We start from the raw sequence: 19,437 nt of genomic DNA on the forward strand, positions 1-19,437 counted from the left end.
TTCAATTGTCTATTATATGTATTTAGGTACACCTTCAATGTAGGAAAGAAACATTTAAACCCAGTTGCATTTAAACCGGGGAGTGGTGGCACATGCCTTTAATCCTAGCACTCATTCAGAGGGCAGTGGTAGACAGATCTGAGTTGGAGGCCAGCCTGGTCTATAAAGTAAGTTTGAGGGTAGCAAAGACTACACAGAGAAATCCCTGTCTTGGAAACAAAACAACAACAACAAAAAAAGAGTTGCATTTTATAATATTCAAATAAGATTCTGGTATATATGAGAACATACAAGATGAGTTGACTATATCTTTTGTAGTTTTTTGTTTTTTCCATGTGGGTGTTGGGAATTGAACCTAGGTCCTCTGGAAGAGCAGTCTGTGCTCTTAGCCACTGAGCAATCTCTCCAGTCCCATACTTTAAACTGTTTTTAACTTCAAGCAGTTATCATCTGTGTCTAAGATATATGTATAATTATCAGTTTTTTAAACAAGTATTTTTTATTACTGCAAATGTAATATACATTATTTTAGAGCATTTAAGAAACAGCATAAACAGGGCAAGTGGTGTGCACACCTTTAATCCCAGCACTTGGGAGGAAGAGGAGGAGGATCTCTGTGAGTTTGAGGCCAGCCTGGTCTACGAGAGCTAGTTTTAGACAGGCACCAAAACTTCACAGAGAAACCCTGTCTTGAAAAACCAAAACAACAAAGCCGGGTGGTGGTGGCACACGCCTTTAATCCCAGCACTTGGGAGGCAGAGGCAGGCGGATCTCTGTGAGTTCGAGACCAGCCTGGTCTACAAGAGCTAGTTCCAGGACAGGCTCCAAAACCAGAGAAACCCTGTCTCTAAAAAACCAAAAAAAAAACAACAACAAAAAATACCAGCATAAAGCACACACTTGGCCTTCTAGCAGGATTAGTGCCAGTTAAGATTCTAGTTAATAATTCACGTGTACATACTGGTCAGTGGTGGCACATGTCTTTAATCCTGGTACTCAGGAGGCAGCGGTAGGCAGATTACTGAGTTCCAGGCTAGCCTGGCCTACAGAGTGGGTCCCAAGACAGCCCACGGCTGTTAAACTGTCTTAATAAAGCAAAAAAAGACACCCCCCCCCAAAAAAAAACCGCATAGGAATGATGGCACAAAGGTCAAACAGCACTGACTGCTCTTCCTGAGAACCCCGGTTCCATTCCCAGCACCTACATGGCAACTCACAGCTGTCTATAGCTCCAGTTCCAGGGGATCCCGCACTCACATAAGCATAAACATAAAATTTAAGAAAATGCACATGTGCCAGGCTTGGTGACAGGCAGGTGTATGTGAGTTTGAGGCCATCCTGGTGTACATTGTGAGTTCCAGGTCAGCTGGCTCTAAGACCCAACAACGTCTCCCCAGCCCCAGAAGTCTTAGGAGTATACATGTATCAAATTTGAACAGAAACACTGAGACAATGTAGGTGTAAGTAAGAGAAAATGGGGTTTATAAATAGGTGTAATTTAAAAATTTTTTCCATAGCAAACATCACAATAACAGTGTTTTAAAAGAGCAAAATTAAGTTGTTAGATACTTTGGGCAAGCATTCAAAACATCTTTGGTTGCCATTTTTTTTCTTTAGTCTTTTGTAATATTTTCTTAGAGCTGAGGACTGAACCCCGCCTAGCAAATTCTCTACCACTGAACTAAACCCATCTCTGGAGCCCTTAGGTGTTTGATCCCTTTATAAATTACTGAAAAATCAGATTTTATTTTCATAAGCTTTTATGAAATGATATTTAGCATTAGAAATTTAAAATGAGAAAAGTTTGTTGATCACAAAAATCAAATGCATGCTAACAGCAAACAAAAACTAGCAAGAATTCACCAGTGAGAAAGTATTCACCTTATCCTGGGAGCAAATCTCTTCCGTGTCTGACCCGACAGGAGGAAGCCGGCTCTCTTGCCTTGGCAGTCTGTTCCAGCACTTGCCTGTCATGTGTGAAGCGTTAGGTTCAAACCCCAGTACCCAAACCACCCAGAAATGAACCATGCATCAGGTGGCTCTGGACAGCTGCTCTGCACACTTAACAAGAGGATGAGGAGGGGTGACGTTGGAATCTTAGCATCAGGGAGGCTGAGGCAGGAGGTTCCGGAGTTCAAGGTTATCCTTAGCTTCAGACAGTGAGTTGGAAGCCAGCCTGAGCTATATGAGACTGTCAAAAAATAAGAATGTAAAAGTTTGTGATATTTGGATATTATAAAAATAACTCTGGATTGTGTAACACTCTTCAACCATCTGCCAGGGCTGTGCACAGGAGGTGCGGCTGCGTTCCCTCACCATCTTCTTTGTTTTTGCTCTGATCAGAAGAAATTAATCTGGGCAGTGGTGGTGCACGCCTTTAATCCCAGCACGTGGGAGGCAGAGGTGGGCGGAGCTCTGAGTTGGAGGCCAGCTTGGTCTACATGACAGCCAGCACTACACAGAGAAACCCTGTCTCATAAAAAAACAAAGAAAACATATTAAACATGTGAACCAGGATTGCTATTGAAGGAACAAGAGCCCAAAGCACAGGAATACAGAGCTCAGGCGGCACCTATGCAGCAGAGGGGACTGGAAAACAACCTCACAGGAAGACCTCACCAGGGGCCTGGGCAGCAGCTGGAGCTAGTGGCTGGAGAAACGTCAGCCAGAAAACCATGCTCTGCCAGACTAAGGAAAGATGAGACAGCACACGCACTCCAGGGCTTAGCTGGGCTGAATGCTGATCAACATGGGCTGGTTAGAAGCTTCTGCTATTAACATTGGCTGTGCCCGGGGTGATCCTTACATCAAGAAGGTGATTTTTACACACACACACACACACAGGAGGTTGCCCTGTGAGACACTGCACAGTTCAGTCTCTCACAGGAAAGCTTTACAATTTGCTGGGGGGTGGGAGGATGGAGGGGAGAGCAACCAACCAACCAGCTTTTGTCCTTGGTGTCCCACAAAGTTCTGGAGGACCTCTGGGAGATCTCCCACACTCAGAGACCCAGTGTGTCGCTCTGTGTGATGCCACCATGCAAGGACACATACAGGATCTCAGGCAGAGAGAGGGAAAGGCAGCTGGCTTGACCTTTAGCAGTAGGATCCAAACTTAGTCTGTCTTACATTTAGCACAGATTCCCTGTCGGAAACAGGGGAAGTACAGCCTATCACACGTCATGATGTCACATCATCGTTTAAAAATTCTTCTCAAGTAAGGAGAAAGGATGTCAACAAGCACGACGAATTTTGCAGTGGACAAATTGCTTCCAAACTTGAATAACCGTATCTGAATTTTGACCTCTATTTGAATTAGAACAGCAAGACAAAATCTGTTACACTTGGCTCCATGCAGCTGACAAGGGTAACTTATGGCGGTACATATAATTAGCCACAAGCTCCTGTTCATCTTACTCAGGGACAGGTTCCAGGTTCGAGTTGCTTTAGGAGACTGTAAATAAACTTATGACCACACGGTTTTGCAGATAAAATGGGAGCGTCCTGAAACATAGAATCTTTCATTTACTAAAAGTTTTTTTTGTTGTTGTTGTTTTGTTTTGTTTTTTAACTCAAGGAATTTCCTTGGCTCCTTCGAGGTGCTCTCCTCTGTACCCATGCAGGTGGTTCAGGTCCTCTCTAAATGGGTCATAGCCTTGCTCTTTTAAGCAACGGAGAGCCCAGAAAAGCTGGTCTGATGGAGGAAATTCTTCCCAAGGAATCCACTCCCAACCTAGAAGAGAGGGGCGATCAGAGCACACACAGAGCAAGGAGCTTTCATTTGGCGAACTAAGCTATTATTTACTCAGGAAAACATTAGCCGACTTTACAAGTGGCCTAGCACTAATCAAAGCAGCGGCGACTTGGGGCTAACTTGGCTGTGCAAATCAAACCTGTTTGGAGCGAAGACTGCAGGAAGAGAAGGGTGCTCAGTGAAAGCCTGGGCTGTTTTGTTTCCTTGTTTGGAGACAGGGTTTCATGCATCAAAGCATTTAGTCCTTAGCTGAACTCGTGAGGTGTCTACTGCTCTCATACATAACTTGGCCAAGGTCACAGAGAACAGTTAGGTCCAAAGTGGGCCCCCAAAACAGCAGTGCCACGGACTATGTGGCAATTACAATCTGGGCTCACCTCAGGCTGGTCTCTGACCAGGCAATCAGCAGGATTGCTGGTGTAATGGTCTGTCCCGTCCCTTTAAGAGACAAGTCCACCCCACACCCCCACACTTCCCACTGAGGCAAGCAGATCTTCCTTCCACTTCCAGCCTGAGTCCCTTCCTTTCCATCTCTCTCCCGAAGAGGCAGCTTCTGCCTTGCTTCTTTCTCTCCTCTTCTTCCCCCTGCCGTTTCTCTTTCTCTCTCTCTGCCTCTCTCTGTTCTTCTCCCTTTCCCTCTTTTCCTTTCCCTTCCATTATCCACTAAATAAATATCCAACCTCACTCTGCATGGCATGTGCCTATCCATCTCTTGTCTCTCACCCGCCGTGTGGCTCCCTCCCTAGGCCTTCGTGACCCACTGTGGCCTCGTGGCCCGCTGCCTATTGCTGCTACTCGGGGACCTGCAGCATTTTGGCCCAGGCCACTCAGGGAATGGCGCTGTTTTATTTTTACCATAACAGCTGGTATATAAGCAAAAGCCTAAAATCAGTATTCCTTGAAAAGCGGTTCTCAACCTTCCTAGTGCTGCGACCCTTTAATTCAACTCCTCGTGATGCGGTGACCCCCAACCATCCAATTCTTTCACTGCTGCTTCACAACTGTCATGTTTCTACTGTTAGGAATCCTGATGTAAACATCTGTGTTTTCCGGTGGTTTTAGGTGACCCCTGTGAAGGGCTGTTCGGCCCCAAAGGGGTCGATCCCACAGGTTGAGAACTACTGCTTAGAAACGTGTGAATAAGACTTCCGTCTGGCAGGAAGAGCCACCGCTCCCCATATCTGCCCCTACAGCTCCATACGGGGCACCTGGTTCATATTAACACACCCTTGTAACACACACTCAAGTTCCCAAACTAGATGGTTCCTTCTCCTTCCCTGCACTGGCGCCCCGACTCTAAACTTCCAGGCTCCCTCCTATCACAGCCTAGTTCTTTAAAACTGTCAAAGCTTTCCCTGCCTTTTGCAGTCTTCTCTGTCCTCCCCCTATCTCTGGAGACAGCCATTTCTCCAAACAACCCTTTCTTTCTACACATGGCGTGGCCCAGCTCAGTGGTTTCACTGCGTCCTCACAAGAACACAGTGTAAGATCCGTAACATAAACCCAGGCAGTCTGTATTTTATCTATGTATTCTCACATCTCTACATTGTCTCTGTCTGCGCGGCTGTAACGGGATAGCCTACACTTAAGTAGCTTACACACAAAGTCATTTATCGCATACAGTTCTGCAGGTTGGAAGACTAAGATGAAGATGCTGGTAAGATATGATGTCTGGTAATGACCCATTTCCTAATGTAGGACCCAGGGCAGCTTGGTACACACCTGCCACTTGACAAAGGGCCCAGAATCCACAAAGCCCAGGACCCTGCGCTATAACCTAGGAAATCAGAGCTAAGGGAATCTTCTTCCTTATGTTGCTAACGTTGGGCATTTTGTCAGCACTGCAAAGGCTAAGCTTTGCCCTCATGACATAACCACGCCCAACTCCCCATCTTCTGTTTCCATCACCTTGAGGATTACAATGTCAACACAGGGGTTTTCATTTTTAATTTTCTGTCTTTTTTTAAAAGACTATTATTCTACATAGCTCTAGCTAGCGTGGAACTTGCTATGTAGACCAGGCTGGCGTCAAATTTATAGAAATCTGTCCTCTGCCTCTGAAGTGCTGGGATTAAAGGCCTGTGTCACTACTCCTCGCTCCAACTCAGGAAGTTTTGGAGGGGCAAAGACAGAAATCTGAGAATCCAATTCTCTTCAGAAAGCAAAGATACTCGTAATGATGTGTTTCTTTGAAGAAACACGCCTTATTGCTTATGATTCTCTTACTTTCATTTTTTTCCGGTTCCATGTTCTTCGGCTCTGACTCATGCGCCGTGTCCACCTCCCCTTTCATCAGTATGGTGACATAATGGTAGTTCTCCTCCTCAACGAAAGAATTCACCACAGAGGCGAAACGCACGTTCTTCAGGCGGAGCGCAGCCTCTTCCCAGGTCTCCCTCTGAGCACACTCTTCCCAGGTCTCACTGGAGAAAGAAACACAGCCTGTTCAGTGTACACACAACATGAGATTCTTGGGTGAAATGCTGTATCATAAAATAGAAGCAACACTCATTAGTTTATGCTTTAAAATGATAAAAGAATACCCTGACTTGACATTCTGCATATTCTATATTTAGTGATTTGAAGACCCAAAGAGCCTTGTATTGAACAAAGATCAAAATTTAACCGCCAACATTAATATCTCTGACTGGAGCTAGACCTAGGCAGCTAGGGGGTGGTTTAGTGTGTCAGGCAAAAGCCCAGGCTTTTAAGTCAGCTGTACCCAAGCTCTTTCTATCTTTTTTTTTTTGTTTGTTTTTTTCGAGACAGGGTTTTTCTGTAGCTTTGGTGCCCGTCCCGGAACTAGCTCTTGTAGACCAGGCTGGCCTCGAACACTGGCCTCCAACTCCCAGAGATCCGCCTGCCTCTGCCTCCCGAGTGCTGGGATTAAAGGCCTGCGCCACCACCGCCCAGGTAGCTCTTTCTATCTTAAATAGACCAGGGAAACCTTAAATTTCTCATGGGGTTTTTATCTTTCAAAAATGTATTAAATGGCTTCCGAATTTCAGTTTAAGCCTCAAAACTGAGGCTGGTCAGCAACACAAAGCAAAGTGCTCAGAGTTTGGGAGGTAGTGCAGGAAGCCAGAACAGCGGGCTCCCAGGCCACACAGGATGGACAGGTGACCTTCAAGAGGAAAGAAGTTGTGCATTTTTAGCCTAGTAGAAATAGTTCTCTTCCTTATGACGGCAAGTGAGTGAGAGACACTGTCAATGAATCCGTCATGCCTCAATCACTGCGCTCAGGAAGCCGAGGCAGGAGGACCAACGTTAAGTCCTCCGCTACAGTGAGATTCGAGCCAACATGGGCCAGAATAAGACTCTGTCACAAAAACAAAACCGATAAACAACAAAACTCCCAAACACAAAATCAAACAGAAAAAGAGTCAGTCACAGAAGCTGGAGGACACTGGTGCCTTACTTCACCTGTCAAAGGCACATTGGGCTGCCCAGCTTCACAAGGCTCACCCAGTGCACTGCTTCAGAGAGGAACTCACTGGTTTTAAATCCGACTGCACGGGAACACAGAGACTGTGGGAATTCCACAGTGGACATTTGGAAGGAGACAGCTATGTGGCATAGGTCCCCAGGGTTCAAATAGAGAAGGGCAACCATCAGCAAGCATCACTTTCACCTTGGAATGGATGTTCTCTTTGGACTAAGCAGATGCCACAAGAGACTGGTAGGGTCTAGTAGGTGGCGCATGCCTTTCACCGCAGCACTGGGGAAGAGTCCTGGACGGAGGCAGCCAGATCTCTGTGAGTTCCAGGTCAGCCAGGGCTACATAGTGATATCCTGTCTCAACAAACAAACAAAAAACTATTAGATAATACCGACCCACGTATTTACAGATAGGAAGTCTAGGATTTCCTTTTAAACAGTCCAGAAAATCAAGTACATGTTGGCTAGAAGGAGGAGTTTGAGCATCCATCTTTCATATAAAGTGCTTTATATTCCTTTACATTACTAAAATGAGCAAACCCTGGATCTTGGGGATTTAGGTACTCTTCTCTGTTATAATTAACCAACCACACTCTGTTTAGAACACACTTATGAAGGTCAGGGTTTCTTTGCGTTGTGTAGAAACCGACACTACTTAGCTACTCTTCCCACTTTGTGGGTGTGGGACATCCACCGTGGAAAACACTCCCACAGACAACGCGGCCAGAAATGAAATATATCTAAAGTTCATGGGGCAAACCGAAGACTCCCAGGTTTTCACAGACATCCATTTTCTCTGTCAGCACCAAGAAATACAGACTACTCCCACCTGCAGCCAGGGGAGGACGGTGCGATGACCGAGGGCCATGGCACAGCGCCCCCTCCCGGCGGGAGACCGGAAGATCCCGAGGCCGTAGAGAACACACGGAACGCAACGGCGCACTGACGCGCGCCACACGGACGCATTTGTCGAGAGGACTGGTGCTACTCTCACAACTTCCGTTTTCCCTAGGTCGACCCGCTCACCCGAATTCCAAATGGCCCCCAGGAAGCTGGAAACTGCCGGCTCCAAACGACCCTTTCCTCTTCCCCAGAAGGACGCAGCGAGGATGCTCGCAGCTCGTCACCACCACGCCGACCCCAACTCCGGGGCGCCGCCTCGGCTCCGCGTTGGCGCTCATAGTGCTTGGCTGCCCCCGGAAGTGATTTTGACTGGTCCACATCCGCTTTCAAGCTGTACGTGAGCCCGCTGGAGTCCCCCTTACTGCTTCTGTGAGTGTTGTCTGCCGCAGAGCTCTGGTGTCGCCTGGTGGATCATGTGGAAACAGCCCGTATAAATAACTGATTTAAGAGTACTCAGCCGGGCCGTGGGGGTGCACGCCTTTAATCCCAACACTCGAGAGGCAGAGGCAGGAGGATCTCTATGAGTTCGAGGCACTTGCTCTACAAGAGCTAGTTCCAGGACAGGCTCCAAAGCTACAGAGAAACCTTGTCTCGAACCCCCCCCCCCCCCAAAAAAAAGTACTTAGATGATTTGGAGAAGTGAAGTAAATAAATTCAGCTAGGATAAATTATGTATTTAAGACCAAAATATACTGTACCAGATAAAAAATGCATCAATTAAAAATGAAATATGAAAGGAAAAAACTCCTTGGGAAATCAACTGTCGCTAAGCAAATTTGACATCTTACATCTCTGCATGGGTGGGTTTACTTTAAAAGTATTAATTTATTTCTACTAAAGTACTATTGCGTCATTTTAGGAACTCAGTAGTACAAAAACTACCAAAAACACGGTCTCCTTTAGTCCTGCCTCCAGAGAGACAGATTTATCTCTTCGAAGTGTTAGCTTTTATATTTGCACACATATTTGTAAGTGTATGTGTGTTTTATATACGTAGTAATCCATTAGAAAGTTACAATATCAATGACGTATACTTAGCAAAGTCCTAAGTTTTGCTAACCAACAAATGTGCAAACGAATTGAATAGACAATTTAAAACAATAGAGACAGGCATAGTCACTATTTTAAAAGGTGCTGGGTATCTCCGTCGGGGAATTGCACACCAAAACTACTTTGGCATACCCCCTCACCCTGTCAGAATGGCTGTCATCAAGAGATTTTACAGCAAATGTTGGCAAGGTTGTGGAGAGAGGGGAGCCCTTATTCACTGTTGGTGGGGTGTAATCTAGTACATTATGGGGAAACGTTTGGCCATTTCTCAAAAAAATTAAATATGGACTTACTATACAAGCCAGCTGTTTCCGACCTGGACACTTACCCAGAGAATTTCATACCCTCTTATAGAGAGATTTGTGCCCCCATGTTTATTGCTTCCTTGTGTTATATAACAAGGGAGAGGAACCACCCTAGTTTTCCATCAACAAATGAATAGATAATGAAAGTTTGGTACGTATATGACATAGAATTCTATTCAGCGCTAAAGAAGAATGAAATTTAAAAATTTACAGAAAAAAATCAAAGGGCTTGGAATGTATAATGTTAAGCAAGGTCACACAATCTCAGAAAGAAAAAAAAACACTCCATGTTCTTCCTCACATGAGGACCGTAGCCTATAATATATATGTATTCTGTTTGGGTGGAAGTGCCACTCCATCCCCTGAATTGTTGGAGGCTCTACCCCAAGACCCCTCCCCCTTGGAGTTGCCTCAGTCCAGACCCCACTCCTGAGAAAGCCCGCCAAAGGATGACCCCTCCCCAGAGATGCTTAATTAAGATCACTCCCACAGGGTATTTAAACTGCTCCACAGTTTAAAACACGTGGTTTTCCGGTCTTCCTTTTCTGTCTCCTCTGGGGGCATGGGTGTTGGAGGGTCTTCCAGGAGCTTTTGTATCTATTACATCTGGGGTTTTTCTAATTCGGTTTGGTTTGGTCTGATTTGGATTATTGTGTCGCAGAGAGGCTTATGGAGTACACAACTTTTCATATACATGTAAACAAATGTATATGGAAGCACAGTAAAACATACTGAAAGGATAAATGAAAGGGTGGCAAGGAAGGGCTGAATGAAGGAAAAGAGCACTTACGTTGTAAAAGAGGAAATATGGTTAATTGCTTTTCTGGTTTTACTCTGTCCTGATTTTTATAATTTTCTGGGGGTTTGGTGGTGGATAAGTACATTTGATGGTGAAAGTGTGAAATCCAATGTGATTTCCCTTGGTGTGGGAGTGATTTCTTCTAATCTGTTGCTTTCGTTGGTTAATTAATAAAGAAACTGCCTAGGCCCAGTTTGATAGGCCAACCCTTAGGTAGGTGGAGTAAACAGAACAGAATGCTGGGAGAAAGAAGCTGAGTCAGGGAGTCACCATGATTCTCCCACTCCAGACAGATGCAGGTTAAGATCTTTTCTGGTAAGCGCACCTCATGGTGCTACATAGATTATTAGAAATGGGTTAAGAGGCCGAAACTAATGGGCCAGGCAGTGTTTAAAAGAATACAGTTTTCGTGTAATTATTTCGGGTATAAAGCTAGCCGGGTGGCGGGAAGCAGCCCGCTGCTCCTATTACTACACCTTGGCTTCAGAATTGCTACTGTTACAGTATAGAAGCTCATTGAGCTGTGCACCCTTTGGGTCTGGTTAATTAATTCTGGTGGGAATGCTTCTTAAGATATCACAAATGTATGAGGTTTATGCTGGGGTTCATCGAACATGGTAACATGTTAGAAAGACCTGTCCTTAAGGACACAAAGACTATAAGATCCAGAGGATGGGCGGAGGGCCGTGCAACACTGTCTTCTGCACGTGACATGGCTGGTGCAGGACCATTAACACTGTCTTCTGCACGTGACATGGCTGGTGCAGGACCATCAACACTGTCTTCTGCATGTGACATGGCTGGTGCAGGACCATCAACACTGTCTTCTGCACGTGACATGGCTGGTGCAGGACCATCAACACTGTCTTCTGCATGTCATGACTGGTGAAAGACCATCAACACTGTCTTCTGCAAGTGACATGGCTGGTGCAGGACCATCAACACTGTCTTCTGCACGTGACATGGCTGGTGCAGGACCATCAACACTGTCTTCTGCATGTCATGACTGGTGAAAGACCATCAACACTGTCTTCTGCACGTGACATGGCTGGTGCAGGACCATCAACACTGTCTTCTGCACGTGACATGGCTGGTGCAGGACCATCAACACTGTCTTCTGCATGTCATGACTGGTGAAAGACCATCAACACTGTCTTCTGCACGTGACATGGCTGGTGCAGGACCATCAACACTGTCTTCTGCACGTGACATGGCTGGTGCAGGACCATCAACACTGTCTTCTGCATGTCATGACTGGTGAAAGACCATCAACACTGTCTTCTGCACGTGACATGGCTGGTGCAGGACCATCAACACTGTCTTCTGCACGTGACATGGCTGGTGCAGGACCATCAACACTGTCTTCTGCATGTCATGACTGGTGAAAGACCATCAACACTGTCTTCTGCACGTGACATGGCTGGTGCAGGACCATCAACACTGTCTTCTGCACGTGACATGGCTGGTGCAGGACCATCAACACTGTCTTCTGCACGTGACATGGCTGGTGCAGGACCATCAACACTGTCTTCTGCACGTGACATGGCTGGTGCAGGACCATCAACACTGTCTTCTGCACGTGACATGGCTGGTGCAGGACCATCAACACTGTCTTCTGCACGTGACATGGCTGGTGCAGGACCATCAACACTGTCTTCTGCACGTGACATGGCTGGTGCAGGACCATCAACACTGTCTTCTGCATGTCATGACTGGTGAAAGACCATCAACACTGTCTTCTGCACGTGACATGGCTGGTGCAGGACCATCAACACTGTCTTCTGCACGTGACATGGCTGGTGCAGGACCATCAACACTGTCTTCTGCATGTCATGACTGGTGAAAGACCATCAACACTGTCTTCTGCACGTGACATGGCTGGTGCAGGACCATCAACACTGTCTTCTGCACGTGACATGGCTGGTGCAGGACCATCAACACTGTCTTCTGCATGTCATGACTGGTGAAAGACCATCAACACTGTCTTCTGCACGTGACATGGCTGGTGCAGGACCATCAACACTGTCTTCTGCACGTGACATGGCTGGTGCAGGACCATCAACACTGTCTTCTGCATGTCATGACTGGTGAAAGACCATCAACACTGTCTTCTGCACGTGACATGGCTGGTGCAGGACCATCAACACTGTCTTCTGCACGTGACATGGCTGGTGCAGGACCATCAACACTGTCTTCTGCACGTCATGACTGGTGAAAGACCATCAACACTGTCTTCTGCACGTGACATGGCTGGTGCAGGACCATCAACACTGTCTTCTGCACGTGACATGGCTGGTGCAGGACCATCAACACTGTCTTCTGCACGTCATGGCTGGTGCAGGACCATCAACACTGTCTTCTGCACGTGACATGGCTGGTGCAGGACCATCAACACTGTCTTCTGCACGTCATGGCTGGTGCAGGACCATCAACACTGTCTTCTGCATGGCTGTTACACTCATGAACTCACAGCAGCTGTGGTTGCCTGCACAAGACTTGCCCAAGATGGGGCCTGTTGGTATTCTACCATGGATGACGGAGAGGCCCCACCCCTTTTTGGGAAGCTGTTGGAAGTTAATGGTTACTGGGGGGAGAGGAAGCCATTTTCTTCACTGCTAAATTGCCTGGGCTCCCATAAATAGCTCCTTGCCCATGATCACACAAGCAACACATTGTGATGGTTAGTCTTAACTGTTAATTTGATGAGCTCTAGAATGACCTGGGGAGGGGGTGAGCCTCTGAGCATGCCTGTGGGGACTACCTTGATCAGGTTGATTGATAGGAAAACCTATCTACTGTGGGCTGGATGCCACTATTGCCTGTGATGGGATCCTGGAATGTGTAAGACCGAGCAAGTGAACTGAGCACAAGCATCTGCTTTGGATGACCCTTGGGAACACTGTACTCTGTGAGAGACACAGACAATCACTGCTGTGTCTTAGAGAGGTGTTTCCACCACAGAACACAAAAAGAAAACACTTCACTAAGTGGCTAAGAATGAATTCATTGTGCTCAACACAATAAACCAATAAAACTTTATCATCTGTGATGGAGAAAAAAAATAATGAACTTAATCCAACCAGTATAGAAAACAACCAACATGAAATAGAATTAGCAAAATTTTCTCAGTGATATCCATAAATATAACTGCTCTTAGCTCTCCAAATAAAGACACAAACTGATTAGATAAAAAGAATACGATCCAAATCTCTATTTCTAATATATATACTTCACTGGCAGAAATAGTTAATTCAAAAAGCAAATGGACGCTGAAAACAGCTGGCTTAGCAATTCTGATAACTGATAAGGTGATTTTAAAATTGAAATTATATAAGATATTGGAAAGAATACTTCATCAAGAATACACAGTTGTAAATGTCTATGCACTAAATGGTAGGGATACTGATTTCATAAAACAAAAAGCAAAACAAACCGGATCAGGTCGGAGAACTCAAGAACAATGGCAATGGGTTTTTGATCCTACTGCACGTACTGGCTTTGTGGGAGCCTAGGCAGTTTGGATGCTCACCTTATGAGACCTGGATGGAGGTGGGTGGTCCTTGGATTTCCCACAGGGCATGGAACCCTGATTGCTCTTTGGGCTGATGAGGGAAGGGGACTTGGTTGGGGGAGGGGGAGGGAAATGGGAGGCGGTGGCGGGGAAGAGACAGAAATCTTTAATAAATGAATAAATGCTGTGGCGAACTTCTCGACCAGAGAGAAAGAACAACCACCACATGAGGATTCTTCTCAGATCATGCTTTAATGGAGTGCCTCTTGGTTGAGGGGGAGCAGGAAGCGAGAGGCCCCGAGAGCACTAAAGCAGCTGCTTATATAAGGGAGTAGGCACATGGGTCACCCTGTGATTGGTTGCCGCCATCAGCTGTCACCAGACTGCATCGGGATAGGCCCAAGGGCCCTTATCCACCGCGCATGCGGGAAGCAGGGGACACGCAGCTCCCAAAGGCATAGCCAAATATGGAGTTGTTTATTTCCAACAAGACAGGATGTCTGCGCCATCTTGTAATGGCGATCCTGTCCGGCTCCCTGCAAAATAATAATAAAAAAGCAAAACAAACAAAAGAATTCACTAATGACTTTAAAGGACAGGCCCTTATACTAATAGCATCAGTAATAACTAGTAATCATAGTTGACATCAATAAGTAGTTGATATCAAAGTCCTACCCTATCAGTAGACTGGTCATCCAGACTAAAAATACAAAAGAAAACTTCAGTTAATTCGCACCATAGACCAAAAGAACTTAACAGATACCTACAGAATACTGCATCTAACGCCTTCAAAACTGTTACTCTTCCACAGAGTTTTCTCTACAACAGCACAGTTTAGCCCACGAAACAAATGCTAACTAATGCAGAAAAGGCCCTTGAAACAAATTCCTGCATCTTGTCACAGCATAGGGAAATAAAATGAGAAATCAATAACAGCCAAACAGCTGGGCAGTGGTGGCACACGCCTTTAATCCCAGCACTCGGGAGGCAGAGGCAGGCAGATCTCTGAGTTCGAGACCAGCCTGGTCCACAAGAGCTAGTTCCAGGACAGGCTCCAAAACCACAGAGAAACCCTGTCTCGAAAAACCGAAAAAAAAAAAAAAGAAAGAAAGAAAGAAAGAAAGAAAGAAAGAAAGAAAAAAAGAAAGAAAGAAAAGAAAAACTTACTGGTATCTCTGAGACACAGCCATGGCAATTATGAGAGAAAATTTTGTATGTATAAGTGTTCATATCGTGGATAGAAGTCCTTGTGCTTAAGCCTGATGATTTGAGTTTGATCCCCGAATCCCACAAGGTGGCAGAAGAAAACCAACTCCTGAGTGTTTTCCTTTGGCCTCCATATATACGCCAAGTCATACACACATCTACACACACACACACACACACCAAAGAGAGAGAGAGAGAGATTGCAGATAAATATCCTAATCATGCAACTCAAAAAGAATAAAGAAAATTCCAAAGCAACAGATAAACATATAAACTGCCCAATCGGTGGTGCACGCCTCTAATCCCAGCACTCGGGAGGCAGAGGCAGAAGGACTTCTGAGTTCGAGGCCAACCTGGTCTACAGAGTGAGTTTTGGGACAGCCATGCCTACACAGAGAAACCCTGTCTCAAAAAATCTAAATAAATAAATAAAATTTAAAAAGGTGATATAAACTGGGACAGAAATTAACAAAATAGAAACTAAACCAAGCACAATACAAAGAACCAGTGAAGCAGCTCAGACACATTCTGAACGAGCACTGAGACTGGTGCAGCCACTGTCTCCAGACGAGAGTCTCCCAGCACTGGGTGCACTCTGCCCAGGTCTACCGAATCTGTAAGGAATAGCTAGCACTAAGGCCCCTAAAGTATTCCACATGGTAGAGAGGAAAGAGCAACACTACACTACTTCTAGTCTGTGGAGTCGGTGTTGCTATGGACAAACCCAGGCAAGGACAAGGTCATGTGGTCATTCTATTTTGAGCTTTTGAGGAACCTCTATACCGATTCCCAAAGAGATTGCACCAGTTTCCATTCTCACTGGCAATGGCTAAGCATTCCCATTTCCCACATCCTTGCTAGCATTTTGTCATTGGATTTCTTGAAGATAGTGTCTAGACTGTCAAAGCAGTTTTAATTCAAATATTGGGACACGGTTTTCAAGTATTTATTGGCCATCCACATTTTTTCTTTTTAGAACTATTCTGGTCCTTAGAACTGTGGTCTGCTTATCGACTCATGATCTTGAATAAGTGCCAGAAACAATCTCTGTCAAATCTAGGTCTCTGCTCTCTCTGTCCTCCTTAAATCTGGTAAATTCTTATAGTGATTGAGCAAAGGGAAGAGCTAGTGCTTGATGTTGTGTAATAAAGTAAAATAGTGGCTGTTGACACATGCCCTCTACCATTGCTCAGAACCATTGCTTTGTGGCTTTTATACTGTTTTGATCTGCTGGCCCTCTGTTCTGTCTACACAACTCTAAGGACATCGTATGCCTTTCCAGGCTTCTCCAGCCCTTCTGAAGTAGGTGTGAACATTGGGACTAAAATTTTCTTCCAACTAGAGGATGCAAACGTTAGTAACTCTCCTGGAAGAAATGAAGACAGTGTGTGCACGTGTGCGTGCTTGCATGCATGTGTACGATGCCCAGCTTTGTCTTGTTTCTGCTGATGAACTGTGTGCTTCAGGCTAGCTCTGCTGTGAACTTCTGGATAGGTCTTCTGTCTCCGTGTCCAGTTTTGCTGTAGGACTTCTGGGGTCACAAACTTCTGCTCCACATTCAATTACCACATGGGTGCTGGTGATGGAATTTGGGTCACCAGGCTTGTGTAGGTAGTGCTTTGACAGACTAAGCCTTCTCCCCTGGAAAGAGTAAAGATTTTCTGAAGAGACACACATGCCCCTTTCTTTGGCTCTCAAACTATTAGATAACAAACCCCAAAGAAATTGTAACTTCCCTTGGAATCTCATGTCAGAAGGAAAAGAAATAGCCCTAGAGTCAACCAAAGCAGGAACTTGTCTCCTGGAAAGAGGTCACACAGTTCTGACCATCTTACAGGAAAGACTGGAGCTGAGTCAATGACGAGTGAAAACACAGTTAATCAGGGCTGCTTTGTGCATTCTTTGCCCTTTATTTAAACCTACGCCTCCTCTCTGGACCCTGAAGATGGACTTGGTAGGGCTGTCTTTAGATCTCTTTGTTCCTCTCCCCAGTGTGTCCGCATTGAATCCATCTTTCTCCCTGCTCTTTACTGTTACTTGGTTTCTTGTATTTCCCTACACACAAGGGATTTTGTGACCTTGGCTGTCCATCCAATGCTCCTTGTTCTAGATTCCCAAATCTCTCTTGCGTAGCTCACCCTTTGTCCTGGATACAGCAGCCCTTGGGAATACGCAGCACACAGTTCCTTCTCAAGGAACTAACTCCAAATATTTTGTTTACTTCTTCTCTCATCTCTAGAGGTGAGAAAATGGAAGAGTGAGTCCAAAGTGGAAGGGTGCAAGTATTATGAGACCAGAGTTGGTATAAAGGGTTTAGTAAAGTATATATTTTGTGGACAGAAACACAGAAGGTGGAGGGGGAAGGGGAGAGGGAGAGAGTATGAGTTGCTTCCCCGAAGGACAATGAGATCTGATTAGAAGAGCAAATTTAGTGATTCGTATTATGGTGGGCCATTGGCGTGGAGACAGATTTTAGTAGACAAGAGGTGCCCAACTATCTCCATTGTTAATAGTAAGTATATGCCTTTGTCCATTCCAAGACTGCTCTTTTAAGGTGAGATGTCGAGGTGCATCAGGAATGAACTGTTGTTTGTTTAAATTCTGGAACTTCTTTGAAGTTGAAAAGGGATGGTGTGTGTGTGTGTGTGTGTGTGTGTGTGTGTGTGTGTCTGGCTGGTTGGCATTGTTGACCTGTTATGGGGTCATAGTATCATCAATGGATCAAGCCATATTTTGGGGAGGGGAAAGGGGATGATTACTGTAGGAGGTTGCAGACTAGACTGTGTGACATTCTTGGAGTCTGAGAAGTCCTCAGTGGGAGACAGGTTATGGAGTTGACGATTGATATCCCTGAGACAGTAACATTTGGAGTTTAATACCCTATGATCACAACCCATAAGACAACCATTGTAACGGAAAGTTAAGCAAGCAGGGGCCAGAGATAAAGAATACACTCTACAAAGCCAAAAGGGCCCTGGGAGCTAAACAGTCCACTAGGCCCATCTTGACAGGATGTCCAGGAGCTGTCCCACCCAGAGCTCTGCACTCAGCTCTGATTTAGGCTCTTGGGGGTTTTAGGTTATTTTGCGATTTTTTTTCTTTCTACCTTTCCATAAGTATTGACTTAGCAGCACAGATGTCATTAAAGGAACTCATGTGCCTCCCACTCCTGCATTAAGGCTGTCTGGGAACCTGCAGTTTTGGAAGGTTACTCCTTTCTGCTGAGGAGCTAGAACTGTGCTGTTGTGCCTCTATAGATGCTGGTGTGGTCTTATAGACACTGTATAAGAGAGGTATTTCTGAGATTTCCATGGGTCAAAGGAGACCTGGGAGAGTAGAATAGCCTAATGTCGCCTGTTCCCTCAACAGGTTGTTTGTCACTAGCACTCCAAAATGGGGGGTTTCGGACAATTCTGGAATTTTGTTTTGTGGCATAAGGGCTTGGAGGTAAGAAGAGCACCTTTTTCAGAAAAAAAGCCTAGATTGTGAAAATGCTGGGAGATGCGAAGTCTGGGCACCCAGCGTGGCCATCCTATTGCTGGTCTGCGAAGGCTAAGTATAAGTTGGAGCCATGTAGAAAGTTGTAGCTTGTCCCTAAGGTTGCTAAATCCAGTCATAAAAAGCGGCCTGTCGATAGGCTGCTGGAGTTGGCAGTAACAGAAGGGCTGAGGGGCCTCAGGGATTGAATCCTTTTGACCTCATACCAGGAAAGTATTCAGCTCTCCACAGAGGTTGCTCAAAAGTGGGGTAATTGTGAGGGATTTGGTAAGCCAGGTTTTGAAAGACCAGAGATGAAAGGGACAAGTGAGGTCTCACTGAACTACAAAAGTTCTATTTGTCAGAATACCAGCGGTCTCTCCAGTTGCTGAGTGGTTATGTGCGTGCAGTTTGGAGGCAAACGGGAGGACTGGGAGATGCTCAGATAGAAAAATGGTGCTTTGCAAACATTAGCGTTGTTACTCTACTGTCTCTGCTCTAGAAACAGGGGCCTGGTAGAATAGAGCTAATAAGTGAGGTGAACTAAAGTCTCAGAGTCCAGCCCATACAGTTTTGGGTGGATTTTTGTTGGGAGTTTGTTGTTGTTTAATTCTCACTGTGAAAGGCATTTCATACACGTATATATTATATGCTGGGAAAGTTCCCTCTGTGATCCACTGCCACTCTCTCTTGACCCGTCCATTGGTCACTTCTGTTCCCTAGGCTGTTTCACTTCTGTTTTCATATATCACATAGGCATATGTAATTTTATGTATCAACATGAGATCTAAGAACCACATATGAGGAAAAACTCACAATATTTGATTTTCTGAGTCTGGCTTAATTGGCTTAATGTGATTATCTCTGTTGTATCCATTTTCCTACAGACAACCTAAGTTTGTTCTTCTTAAGGACTGAAAATATGCGCGCGCGCACACACACACACCATGATCACTATCATCTTCATTTACAAGTTCACCAGTTGCTACACTAA

At 45.4% G+C, this 19,437-nt stretch overlaps 1 protein-coding gene across 1 annotated transcript; it reads right to left on the minus strand.

Annotated features, from left to right (window-relative positions):
* Positions 1-8,408, minus strand: Nudt15 (nudix hydrolase 15). Its single transcript, XM_075949090.1, has 3 exons — positions 8,219-8,408; positions 5,981-6,177; positions 1-3,733 (listed from the first exon to the last, which is right to left on the minus strand). Exons 1-3 carry the CDS (start codon positions 8,371-8,373, stop codon positions 3,573-3,575), a joined length of 513 nt encoding a protein of 170 aa, XP_075805205.1. The 5' UTR covers positions 8,374-8,408; the 3' UTR covers positions 1-3,572.
* Positions 8,409-19,437: the final 11,029 nt, after the last annotated feature.

Source organism: Microtus pennsylvanicus, chromosome 15 (assembly GCF_037038515.1).
Source record: "Microtus pennsylvanicus isolate mMicPen1 chromosome 15, mMicPen1.hap1, whole genome shotgun sequence".
Classification (NCBI taxonomy): Eukaryota; Metazoa; Chordata; class Mammalia; order Rodentia; family Cricetidae; genus Microtus; species Microtus pennsylvanicus.